The sequence below is a fragment of the Silurus aristotelis genome (assembly GCF_946808225.1).
Source record: "Silurus aristotelis genome assembly, chromosome: 8".
In the NCBI taxonomy this organism is placed as follows: domain Eukaryota; kingdom Metazoa; phylum Chordata; class Actinopteri; order Siluriformes; family Siluridae; genus Silurus; species Silurus aristotelis.
The window spans coordinates 6,918,114-6,931,683 of record NC_139581.1 but is presented as its reverse complement, the minus strand read 5'-3'; the positions used below and the strand labels follow the sequence as shown (position 1 = coordinate 6,931,683).

The window sequence follows — 13,570 nt, the reverse complement described above, 5'->3', positions numbered from 1 at the left end:
CAGTATTATACAATGCTTTAAAAATGTTTGTGAATACTGAACAGTATACTAACTCAGCGGTCCCCAACCATTTTTGCGCTACAGACCGGATTAATGTCAAACAATATTTTTACGGACTAGCCTTTAAGGTGTAGTGGATAAATACAACAAAATAAAGTTATATGACCAACATAAAAACTGTTTGTGGCAGCGGGGGCGGGGCCGAGCGCCGGTTTGTGAATGAAGGGCAGGGCCAAGAGAAGATAGTTATGGAATTGCCTCACCTGAAGTCTATCTAACCTCATGTGTTCTCTATTTCAGTGATCAAAGGAGGCATTTAAGGAGGGGGGTGTGTGTGTGTGAGAGGTGTGTGCGTACGGGTGCCAGAGAAGTGCGGCGTGAGCACAGTACAGAAAAGCAAAACTTTGTGTAAAAGAAAATAAAGACGGCTGAATAGCCTTTACCCCTGACCTGTTGTGGTGTTCCTCCTTTCCCACCGACAAGCTCTCCCACAGTGGTGCCGAAACCCGGGAACCACCTTCAGATAAACGGGAAAAGGGACCCAGGTCAGGAAAATGACGGAGCCTTCTCCACTGGCCGAGCTCGTGAAAGCGATCGCTGAGCTCAAGCAGACGCAGCACCAGGCCCTCCTTCAGGTACGGGCCGAGCAGGAACAGCGGTTTGAGGCCGTGGTTCGAGCACAGACGGAGGACCGAGCTGCGTTCCGCAGCGCCCTGAGCTCGAAAGAGGCACCGGAAACCCCCCCCCCTCGCTCCCCGCCGGTCATCCCGATGACAAAGATGGGCCCGCAGGACGATGCGGAGGCCTTTTTGGAGCTGTTTGAGCGGGTGGCGGCCGCCGGAGAATGGACCGGGATGGAACGAGCTCTCCGCCTGTTGCCGCTGCTTTCCGGGGAGTCCCAGCTCGCGGCCCAGCAGCTGCCGGCTGATCAGATGCTGGAGTACGAAGAGCTGAAGTGAGCTATCCTCCAGCGAGTCGGGCGGATGCCAGAGCAGCACCGGCAGCGGTTTTGCGCGTTGACACTGCGCGAGGTCGGACGGCCGTTCGCCATCGCCCACCAGCTTCGCGATGCATGCCGGAGATGGCTGCGGGACGTGGGCTGGAGCACGGACGAGGTGGTGGATTGCGTGGTGTTGGAGCAGTTCATCGCCAGAGTGGGTGCAGTGGCAGCGACCGGAAACTGTGGAGAAGGCGGTACAGCTGGCAGAGGACCACCTGGCGGCGTATGCCGGGGCGGATGGATTCCTCGGATCTCCTTCCGACTCTCCTCCTTCCCGAACACCTGGTTCTTTCTCCCCTCCTCCCATTCCCTTACCCCTTTCGGGGGCTGATTTCCCCGAAGCCAGTGCCTCGGGCGCGAGCTCCTCCATCTTCCTTCTCTGCTTCTCCTCCTTCTGTTCGCTTTAATAACTCTTTGCCTCTGAATCCACAGGGGGCTGAGACGACCCGCGCGGGGGCGGAGCGGAAGCCTGGGCCGGTCTGTTGGCGCTGCGAGGAGCCGGGACACTTCGCGAACTGTACGAATTGTTGGGGATTAAATCGATCCGCACCAGTGTCTACCATCCACAAACTGACGGCCTGGTAGAGCGTTTTAATCGAACCCTGAAAAACATGATTCGGAAGTTCGTACACGGGACACACGTAATTGGGATAAATGGCTCAAGCCCTTGTTGTTTGCAGTACGAGAGGTCCCGCAAGCCTCCACGGGGTTCTCCCCGTTTGAATTATTATACGGCCGTAAGCCACGTGGAGTGCTGGATGTCCTCCGGGAAAATTGGGAGGAGGGGCATTCAAACGCGAAAAATGAAATCCAGTATGTTCTGGATCTGAGAGCAAAACTCCACACACTGGGTCAACTAACATTGGAGAATTTGCTTCAGGCACAGGAACGGCAATCCCGGCTGTACGACAAGGGTGCGCGGCTTCGTCAGTTTTCACCGGGAGATAAAGTCCTCGTTCTGCTGCCTACGTCAAGCTCAAAATTACTCGCCAAGTGGCAAGGGCCTTTTGAGGTTACATGGCGGGTGGGGGATGTCGACTACGAGGTACGGCACACGGATAGGGGCGGGGCGCTCCAGGTATACCATCTGAATCTCCTTAAATTATGGAGCGAGGTGGTGCCTGTGTCTCTAGCGACGGTGATGCCAGAGAGGGAGGAGTTGGGACCGGAGGTAAAAAACAAAGAATCCGTCTCCGTCCCCTGTGTAGACCACCTCTCGCCGTCGCAGAGAGCACGAGATTAAAGCGCGAGTTTGCGGATGTGTTCTCGCCCCTGCCCGGGCGGACAAACCTTATAGAGCACCATATCGAGACATCTCCGGTACTGTGGTGCGCAGTCGCCCGTACCGGCTGCCCGAACACAAAAAGGAGGTGGTTCGGGCGTAACTTCAGGCGATGCTTGACATGGGGGTGGTCGAGGAGTCTCACAGCGACTGGAGCAGCCCGGTGGTCTTGGTTCCCAAGAGCGACGGGTCGGTCCGGTTCTGTGTGGACTACCGAAAGGTCAACGCGGTGTCTAAATTCGACGCGTATCCGATGCCTCGCATCGATGAGCTCCTTGATCGGTTAGGCGCGGCTCGCTTTTATTCGACGCTGGACTTAACCAAGGGATATTGGCAGATCCCCTTGACGCCAATGTCCCGGGAAAAAACGGCCTTTTCCACTCCGTTCGGTTTGCACCAATTCGTCGCCTTCTGTTTGGTTTGTTCGGGGCTCCGGCAACGTTCCAACGTCTGATGGACCGGATTCTCCGGCCGCATCACGGGTACGCCGCTGCCTATTTAGATGACATTGTGATTTATAGCAATGATTGGCAGCGGCATTTACAGCATCTCAGGGCGGTCCTGCGGACCTTAAGACGGGCAGGGCTCACGGCAAACCCCAAGAAGTTGGGGAATCTGGGTTTCCACTTGGGTCACGGGCAGGTGCGTCCCCAAATTGATAAGACGGCAGCGATTGCGACCTGTCCGAGACCCAAGACCAAAAAGGAGGTGAGACGGTTCCTGGGGCTGGCGGGTTATTATAGGAGATTTATCCCTAGGTTTTCAGACATCGCCAGCCCGCTGACCGATCTCACTAAAAAGGAAGCGCCAGATCCGGTCCAGTGGTTGGAGCCGTGCCAACAGGCTTTTACGCGAGTCAAAGCCGCACTCTGCGGGGGTCTGCTCTTACATGCTCCTGACTTTTCTCTTCCTTTTTTTTTGCAGACTGATGCATCGGACAGAGGGTTGGGGGCCGTGTTGTCTCAGGTGGTGGAGGGGGAGGAGCGACCGGTGCTGTTCATCAGCCGTAAGCTGTCGGTGCGTGAGAGCCGGTACAGTACGATCGAGCGGGAGTGCCTGGCCATAAAATGGGCGGTCCTCATCCTCTGATACTACCTGTTGGGACGGGCCTTCACCCTCTGTTCGGACCACGCCCCGCTGCAGTGGCTCCATCGCATGAAGGATGCCAACGCTCGGATCACGCGGTGGTATCTGGCGCTTCAGCCGTTCAAGTTCGAGGTGGTCCACAGACCGGGGACGCAGTTGGTCGTGGCCGACTTCCTCTCACGTCAGGGGGGGGGAGTCGGTGGCGGCCGGACAGCTCCCCGGCCTGGATCGCGCGGTGGGGGTATGTGGCAGCGGGAGCGGGGCCGAGCGCCGGTTTGTGAATGAAGGGCAGGGCCGAGAGAAGAAAGGTATGGAATTGCCTCACCTGAAGTCTATCCAACCTCATGTGTTCTCTATTTCAGTGATCAAAGGAGGCATTTAAGGAGTGGGGTGTGTGTGTGTGTGTGTGTGTGTGAGAGGTGTGTGCGTACGGGTGCCAGAGACGTGCGGCGTGAGCACAGTACAGAAAAGCAAAACTTTGTGTAAAAGAAAATAAAGATGGCTGAATAGCCTTTACCCCTGACCTGTTGTGGTGTTCCTCCTTTCCCACCGACAAGCTCTCCCACACTGTTATTATCTAAATATAATAATAAATGTGAAACCACTGTGTTGTTTTTTGTTCAGTTTGCCATTTTGGGGTCTTCAATTTAGCGGTAATGTATTATGTGTTAGCAGCCCCTTTAAAAAGGTAGCGGATGTAGGTTAGACATGTGACCGAGGCAAGCATCTTGACATGTACCAAGAGTCATAGACAAATGTGGCGGAGAGAATCTGGTAATTTTTTTGAATAAAAAATCTTTAAAAATCAGATAATAAATAAAACGAAAATAATGTAAGTCATGTTTTCTTTTTGTGCGGCTTGGTAACAATTGACCCACAGTCCATGGTCCAGGGGTTGGGGCCCACTGTACTAACTAACTGGACAGTACAATATTTTAAGACATTTCCACATATCTTATCTGTGCCTGGACTTTTTCAGGAATTACATTTTCTAAAAATCTTCTTCCTCATAACATCTAAGGGAGTTTTCCTTGCCACAGTCACCATGGCTTGCTCATCAGGGGTAAATACACATCGTTCACCTTAACTATTAAATTCTGTAAAGCTGCTTTGAGACATTGTTTGTTGTAAAAAGTGCTATATAAATTAAACTTGAATTGACTTACTTATAAAGGTCTTTTTTGACACCCAAGGTTTATTGTTTGGGAAGACCTGAAAAGTCTTGGAAATCCAGTATCCATACAAAAATTTATATAATCAGTAACTGTTTCAACCTGTTCATTATTATCAGCTTCACTGAAACTCTTCCACTGGGTACATTTAAAACACCCCTACAAAGCCATTATGCTGTTATTATCCCATACTGTAACAAACCTTTCCTGAGTAGCCTTTGGTAAACTGGACAGAGATAGAATACACTCTGATCGGACGAACTGGCTTCCTTGAAAGTGGACTGAGCATGCTCTGTTCCCAGGCAAGCAACACACAAACTGTGCATACCCCCCATAATAAAGCGGGGGCAAAGAGGAATCCACAGCCTAAAGATTGCTTGCTGTCCTTTCTTATAAATATGTTTAAAATTTTACCGCATCTCACCTTTTCTTGTAGCGCCGTGTCTAGACCACAAGTGTCCTTATAGCTCCCTGGTCATGACGTCACCGTTCTGTTGGACACATTACTTACATGATTCAAAACGTGGTCACACAGACACGTTTACAAAGCGTTATTGATACAGCTCGAGTTCCTGAAAGGGAATATGAACGTAGAAGAACATTGCTGGAAAGAAGTGTGGATATAATTCCAAAGTCTGTAAAGTTAATAGAAACATATTCACACAGACATTATGCCATAATAAAGGCAAAAGGTGCTTCCACAAAGTATTAGTTGGAAAGGGTGTTCAGATTTTTGCAATCAGGTAGGATTATTTAAAATGTTCCCAATTATAAATATTATTTTTTTTCACTTGGGTTTTTGTTTGCTTGAAAATCTCATTAAAGATGTATCATGTCTTAAAATGAACAAAAATATATTTTTCATGAACTGAACTCAAAGATCTAAGACTTTAAGATATTAAGATGCTGATAAGACAGCATGATTATTGCGCAGGTGTGCAATTTTGTGTGTTTGGCCCAGGGGCAAAGTCTAGGCAGGAGGCCAAGACTGATAGAGCTAGAAAATACTGCATGGGTCTGCATGATGTCATACACCAACCTTCAATAGCATGCCAGCTGAGAAATGGGTCAGACTTAAAGGTTCCAGAACTTGGGCCGAGGTCCCCTGCACCTGAGATCCCAAAGCGATTGAATGGGTCGGTCCATTTGCATGGAAACTTTAGAAGGGTCAATGCAGGTCAAAATTTGACATGTATCCAATGCCTTGCATTGATCAACTGCTTGATTAAACTTATATTCAACCTTGAATTTAAAACCCAAAGAAATGGGCAGTTGGAGGTATAATGTCTGGGCTTACACTTGGGTCATCCCCAGATTGATGAAACCTCAGCAATTGTGATCTGACTAAGACCCTGGAACAAAAAGGAGGTAAAAAGTCCCTGGGGCTAGCTGCCTACTATCACAGGTTTGTGCCTAGTAATTTTTAAATCACCAGATAACTGACTGAGCAGAGCTTATTTCCTCTTCTTTAAGCTGGAAAGCCTTCTACAGTTAATTACTTTTAAAATATTTAGGCAAGCACAACAGCACCAGCAATAGTCAGAAGAAATAAAATAGTATGAAGTGCAAATAGTATGAAGAAGCAAGTTTGCTGTGACTGATTTCTTTTTATTCTAGATTTTATGTATACATGACAGGGATTTCACTTTGCCAATATACCATTCACCCATAAGTAGTAAATGAGAAGGCAAACAAAATACAGTAATCATACAGTAATAGGTTTAAGATACTAGTGTTGGACTCTTAAATAAGGCCTTTAATCCTCTGTGCTCTTGGAGCACATTATCAAACAGTAAATGAGATGTTACTTTAATTCAACCAATTTATCTACCATATTCAAAAATTTTAATTATTAGTTTGTCAGAAAGTTTAATTGAGAAGCACAGAAGGGTGGTATAAACTGTCAATCACTTAAAGCAGTACAAATTATCATTATGATAGTCACATTATTGGCATCCACATTTTATTCATTATTTTTCCATAAACTGTTTTTTAGGTGCAAAAATGTGGATTCTTGTTTAATAAAACACAATATAGTATTTGATGTAAAGCAAGGAGGTGGTTTTGAAAATGAATTATTAATTTACTTTTTTTTGTGTATGGTATTCCATGGACGAAATATAAACTCAGCAGGGCATTATAGCCTTTAAAATGCTTCTTACATGAATCTCAGGAGATGTTGCTCAGATTTACATTTCATGCTGATCATGTGACATGTACGCTGTCTCTTTAATAAATTGCCCTGTAGCAAAGATACATTTTCTGATGTTTTGACAATTAGCAACAATACTTTGCACAGGTATATAATTTTTAATTGTCTAATGATATTTGACATGTAATTTATAATCTACAGATAATAGAACAATATTATATATATATATATATATATATATATATATATATATATATATATATATATATATATATATATATATATATATATATTATAATTACCTATTGTATAACCATTTCAATTAAGAGGGCAACTGTATTGTGTGTTTGCAGTGTATGCTTTATGATGCTGGCATATATCTGTATTAAATCTGAAATTTTCTCTTTAAGGACTTCGGATTATGTCAGACAGAAACATAACATTTGTCAAGGACTTTTTCATTGTTGGTTTTCCTGGGCTTCATCCCAAGTACTATGTTCTTGCATCTGCAATTATGTTCTTGGTTTATTTGTGCATTTTGATAGGGAATGGAATTTTTCTACTTTTGTTTGCAACAAACAAAAATCTCCATAAACCCATGTACTTTATTTATATTAGTCTTGTGTTGTCAGATGTATTGTTCAGTACATGCACCTTACCAAAGATCATTGCTAGATATTGGTTTGCAGACGGGACTATTTCTTTTGCTGCTTGTTTTTTTCAAATGTACTTAGTGCATTATTTTGCTGTGGTCAATTCATGTACACTAGTTGTAATGGCCATAGATAGATATATAGCAATCCGCTTCCCATTTCATTACTATACTATTATGTCGAACAGGAATATAGTAATTCTGAGTTTACTGGTCTGGATTATCTCTAATCCTTGCAGTATGATGATAACCATTCGAGCATATCCCCTTCCTTACTGTGGAGCTAACACCATTGTACACTGCTATTGTGATCACATATCTATTACCCGACTTGCATGCACTGACAGAGTGCCATATAGTTTTCCAGCACTTGTTTTTGCCCTGGTAATATTGCTGGGATCTTTTGCTATTGTGGTGATCTCGTATTTCTGCATTATTTTAGCTGTTGTACAAATATCAAGTGCACAGGGACGTCTAAAGGCTTTTTCCACATGCAGTTCTCAACTTATTATAATTTCTCTTTTCTTTCTTCCAAGGTGTTTTAATTACTTGGCTGCCAATATAGGTATCACATTTAATGCTGATTTACAAATAGCAATTGTAATGCTATATAGCCTGCTGCCTCCAATGATCAATCCTTTACTGTATAGCCTAAAAACAGAAGAAGTGAAAAAAATATTAATAAGAAAATTCAAAAAGGAGCAAGATAGCTGGACCTAGATTGTGGAATATATTGACACTTGTGAACCAAACTATTACGTTCCTGTGTTTGTATTGTAATCTGATCTACACATGATGCCTGACTTCAGCAGTTAGTAATTACACTGTAGGAAAAAAAACACAAAACATCCATAAATAAACTGATTTTTAATGTTAAATGTACATCAGTACAATTTTAAATTGGGTGTATTTCATGCTAAAGTAAGGTATGTGATAACAAACTATAATTCCTTTAAGCTATTGATCCTCTCTGTATGTTGATCACACAGGATGCAAGCAATAAAACTTGTGCACAAATTATATTTTGTGAGTAATATATTCAGTGTTTTAAATGTTTACCCTTTAACTTAAAAACATGATGCATGGTTATACCTTCAAATAAGAGTATTTTGATATTATACTATACTGCTATTTTAATATTTTTCTCTCTTCTGTGAATTTCTAACACAATTAAACTTCTTAGAAGTTCCTCCACTCTAAAGCTCTCTTGTTCTAACTATCGTAATTTCCGGACTATTAAGCGCACCGAAATATATGCCGCACCCTCTGATATTGACAAAGATTTTTATTTTTAACATAAATACGCCACACCTGTCTATAAGCCGCAGGTGTCTACACTGAAACAAATGAACTTTACACAGGTTTTACCAAAAGACAGTGTCTGTTACACGGCTTGTATCTAAACAGTAGCCTACCAAGAAAGTCATTGTTCACTGTCTTCCTCCTTCCTTTCACAATAATTTCTCTCGGGAGTTTATCTTGTGGCATCGTTGTGCGTATAAAAATCACTATCGGTGAATTTTTTCTTTCGATGCCGTGCAGCGCAGAACACAGGTGAAGTGTGTTTTTTCATGCCTGGTTGTTTCCAGCGTGACGAATGATTCACATTTCCTGTTGCCAGTCTAAATGAGCGGCAGGTCAAACGTCAGAGAAACATCATCCATATTTATGATGTGGTGCGGCCCGATTTAGTGGGAGCACATCTAATTTAATATAAAGAGTTTCATTGGTTTACCTTAACCCGTTCGCAATTTCATTGGTCTAATGTTATGGGGCTCAGTTTTTTGGCTTGAAGTTTGTGAAACCGGGAAAAACCAAGGAAAAATCCATAATTAGCCGCTTCGTTGTTTAAGCCGCGGGGTTCAAAGCGTGGGAAAAAAGTAGCAGCTTATAGTCCGGAAAATACGGCAATTGCAAATCGTTAGTGCCATGTTGTGTCTTTATATTATAATTTTATAAAGGTGTGTAGACTTTTTATAATGAACAAAATTATAAACACAACACATGTTTTTGCCTCCATTTTTTATGAGCTGAACTCAAAGATCTAAGACTTTAAGATATCAAGATGCTGATTAGACAGCATGATTATTGCGCAGGTGTGCCTTAGGCTCTGCAGTTTTGTGTGTGTATGTGTGTGTGGTGGGGGGGCTAATGCATGTCATTTGGATAAGTGGCTTGAGCCCCTATTATATGTAGTTGAAGAGGTCCAACAAACTACCAAGGGTTTTCATCATTTGGATTTTTATACAATCATAATCCACCTGGTTTGCTGGATGTGCAAGAATTTGCAGTGGGAGAGAAAGTTGTCATATCATCACCCATGTTCATTTATTTAAATTAATGTTAAATTACCTGTAAAATGGCAAAGAATGTAACTGTAACCCTGTTCCCTGAAAACAAAATGCTGCATTTCATAATGCTTGGGTTGCTATCCTTGCTTTAGTCACTCTGGTGTCAAACAGTAGAGAGCAGATGGCTTCAAGAAAGAATGGATGTATGGTTGAGAATGAAACTTTCAGAAGATTGTTAGGGTGAGGATTCAAAATAGATTTGATCAGCCCAGGGGCAAAGTCTAGGCAGGAGGCCAAGACTGATAGAGCTAGAAAATACCCAATTTTGAGTCTGCATGATGTCATACACCAACCTTCAATAGCACACCATCTGAGAAATGGGTCAGACTTAAAGGTTCCAGAACTTAGGCCGGGGTCCCCTGCACCTGAGATAGGATATCTTTCCTGAGTTTCTGAGATGTGAGAACACACTCTTGTCAGTCAACGAGGTGCAAAGAGGTCCACCTCTGCTTCATAATATCTTTCCCAGAACTGACGGGATATTTTGGGGTGGTGTTTCCATTCCATTTCCATATTAAGACTCCTCCAGGTGTGTTTGTGTGGAGTCATCCATACAGGCTCCTTAAGCACAAATGTGGTTCAGGAGCAACTCAAGGCAATGCTTAACATGAGTGTAATCGATGAGTCCCACAGCGATTGAATAAACCTTGTCGTCTGATGTGTCGGTCCATTTGCATGAAAACTTTAGAAGGGTCAATAAAGGTCAAAATTTGACATGTATCCAATGCCTTGCATTGATCAACTGCTTGGTTAAACTTATATTCAACCTTGAATTTAAAACTCAAAGAAATGTGCAGTTGGCGGTATTATGTCTGGGCTTACACTTGGGTCATCCCCAGATTGATAAAACCTCAGCAATTGTGACCTGACTGAGACCCTGGAACAAAAAGGAGGTAAGAAAGTCCCTGGGGCTAGCTGCCTACTATTACAGGTTTGTGCCTAGTAATTTTTAAATCACCAGATAACTGACTGAGCAGAGCTTATTTCCTCCTCTTTAAGCTGGAAAGCCTTCTACAGTTAATTACTTTTAAAATATTTACTAAGGCAAGCACAACAGCACCAGCGATGGTCAGAAGAAATAAAATAGTATGAAGTGCAAATGGTATGAAGAAGCAAGTGTGCTGTGACTGATTTCTTTTTAGCCTAGATTTTATGTATACATGACAGGGATTTCACTTTGCCAATATACCATTCACCCATAAGTAATAAATGGGAAGGCAAACAAAATACAGTAATCATACAGTAATAGGTTTAAGATACTAGTGTTGGACTCTTAAATAAGGCCATTAATCCTCTGTGCTCTTGGAGCACATTATCAAACAGTAAATGAGATGTTACTTTATTTCAACCAATTTATGTACCATAATCAAATATATATATATATATATATATATATATATATATATATATATATATATATATATATATATATATATATATATATATATATAAATATATAAGTGTTTGTCATAAAATTTAATTGAGAAGCACAGAAGGGTGGTATAAACTGTCAATCACTTAAAGCAGTACAGATTATCATTAAGATCACATTATTGGCATCCACATTTTATTTATTATTTTTCCTTAAACTATCTTTTAGGTGCAATAATTTGGATTATTGTTTAATGAAACACAATATAGTATTTGGTGTGAAGCAATGAGGTGGTTTTGAAAATTAATTATTAATTTTCTTTTTTGTGTGTATGGTATGGTGTCAGGACATAAAATATAAACTCAGCAGGGCATTATAGCCTTAAAAATGCTTCTTACATGAATCTCAGGAGATGTTGCTCAGATTTACATTTCATGCTGATCATGTGACATGTACGCTGTCTCTTTAATAAATTGCCCTGTAGCAAAGATACATTTCCTGATGTTTTGACAATTACCAACAATACTTTGCACAGGTATATAATTTTTAATTGTCTAATGATATTTGACATGTAATTTATAATCTACAGATAATAGAACAATATTATATATATTATAATTACCTATTGTATAACCATTTCAATTAAAGGGGCAACTGTATTGTGTGTTTGCAGTGTATGCTTTATGATGCTGGCATATATCTGTATTAAATCTGAAATTTTCTCTTTAAGGACTTCGGATCATGTCCGACAGAAACATAACATTTGTCAAGGACTTTTTCATTGTTGGTTTTCCTGGGCTTCATCCCAAGTACTATGTTCTTGCATCTGCAATTATGTTCATGGTTTATTTGTGCATTTTGATAGGGAATGGAATTTTTCTACTTTTGTTTGCAACAAACAAAAATCTCCATAAACCCATGTTCTTTATTTATATAAGTCTTGTGTTTTCAGATGTATTGTTCAGTACATGCACCTTACCAAAGATCATTGCTAGATATTGGTTTGCAGATGGTACCATTTCTTTTGCTGCTTGTTTTTTTCAAATGTACTTAGTGCATTATTTTGCTGTGGTCAATTCATGCACACTAGTTGTAATGGCCATAGATAGATATATAGCAATCCGCTTCCCATTTCATTACTATACTATTATGTCGAACAGGAATATAGTAATTCTGAGTTTACTGGTCTGGATTATCTCTAATCCTTGCAGTATGATGATGACCATTCGAGCATATCCCCTTCCTTACTGTGGAGCTAACACCATTGTACACTGCTATTGTGATCACATATCGATTACCCGACTTGCATGCACTGACAGAGTGCCATATAGTTTTCCAGCATTTGTTTTTGCCCTGGTAATATTGCTGGGATCGTTTGCTATTGTTGTGATCTCGTATTTCTGCATTATTTTAGCTGTTGTACAAATATCAAGTGCACGGGGACGTCTAAAGGCTTTTTCCACATGCAGTTCTCAACTTATTATAATTTCTCTTTTCTTCCTTCCAAGGTGTTTTAATTACTTGGCTGCCAATATAGGTATCACATTTAATGCTGATTTACAAATAGCAATTGTAATGCTATATAGCCTGCTGCCTCCAATGATTAATCCTTTACTGTATAGCCTAAAAACAGAAGAAGTGAAAAAAATATTAATAAGAAAATTCAAAAAAGAGCAAGATAGCTGGACCTAGATTGTAAAATATATTGACACTTGTGAACCAAACTAATACGTTCCTGTGTTTGTATTGTAATCTGATCTACACATAATGCCTGACTTCAGCAGTTAATAATTACACTGTAGGACAAACACAAAACATCCATAAATAAACAAATGTTTAAAGTCAAATGTACATCAGTACAATTTTAATTAGGGTGTATTTCAAGCTAAACTAAGGTATGTGATAACAAACTATAATTCCTTTAAGCTATTGATATTCTCTGTATGTTGATCACACAGGATACAAGCAATAAAACTTGTGATTAATATATTCAGTGTTTTAAATGTTTACCCTTTAACTTAAAAACATGATGCATGGTTATACCTTCAAATAAGAGTATTTTGATATTATACTATACTGCTATTTTAATAGTTTTCTTTCTTCTGTGAATTTTTAACACAATTAAACTTCTCAGAAGTTCCTCCACTCTAAAGCTCTCTTGTTCTAACTAATTGCAAATCATCAGTGTCATGTTGATAATCATGATATGTTTTGTGATCAATCCATTTAGAACAAAATATATACTGTACATATTAGCCCTGAAGTGGATATTATAAGTTTTGTATAGTGTGTACATAGTCAGCAAGTGATGCTTATTTCCAGCAAAAATATAAAAAAATTATTTGAAATACTGGTTCAATTGAAAAAATGAATATATTATGTATCTAAATATGTATATGTTGACCTTTTTTTATTATTTACTTTGAAATAAAATGAATGTACTATATTTAATACTAATCCAGCAGCACTTGGATCTCAGACTCACCAAGCTGTGCAAGCCTCT

General features: G+C 41.0%; 2 protein-coding genes across 2 annotated transcripts; both read left to right on the top strand.

The window, feature by feature from the left end:
- Positions 1-7,073: 7,073 nt before the first annotated feature.
- Positions 7,074-8,064, top strand: LOC310730532 (olfactory receptor 2AT4-like; the record flags this gene model as incomplete). The annotated part of the gene is made up of 1 exon (XM_083549553.1): positions 7,074-8,064. The coding sequence occupies exon 1, from the start codon at positions 7,114-7,116 to the stop codon at positions 8,062-8,064; it is 951 nt and encodes a 316-aa protein (XP_083405679.1). The 5' UTR covers positions 7,074-7,113.
- Positions 8,065-11,808: 3,744 nt separating this feature from the next.
- On the top strand, positions 11,809-12,759 carry LOC310730531 (olfactory receptor 1E16-like; the record flags this gene model as incomplete). The annotated part of the gene is made up of 1 exon (XM_083549552.1): positions 11,809-12,759. One exon carries the CDS (start codon positions 11,809-11,811, stop codon positions 12,757-12,759), a length of 951 nt encoding a protein of 316 aa, XP_083405678.1.
- Positions 12,760-13,570: the final 811 nt, after the last annotated feature.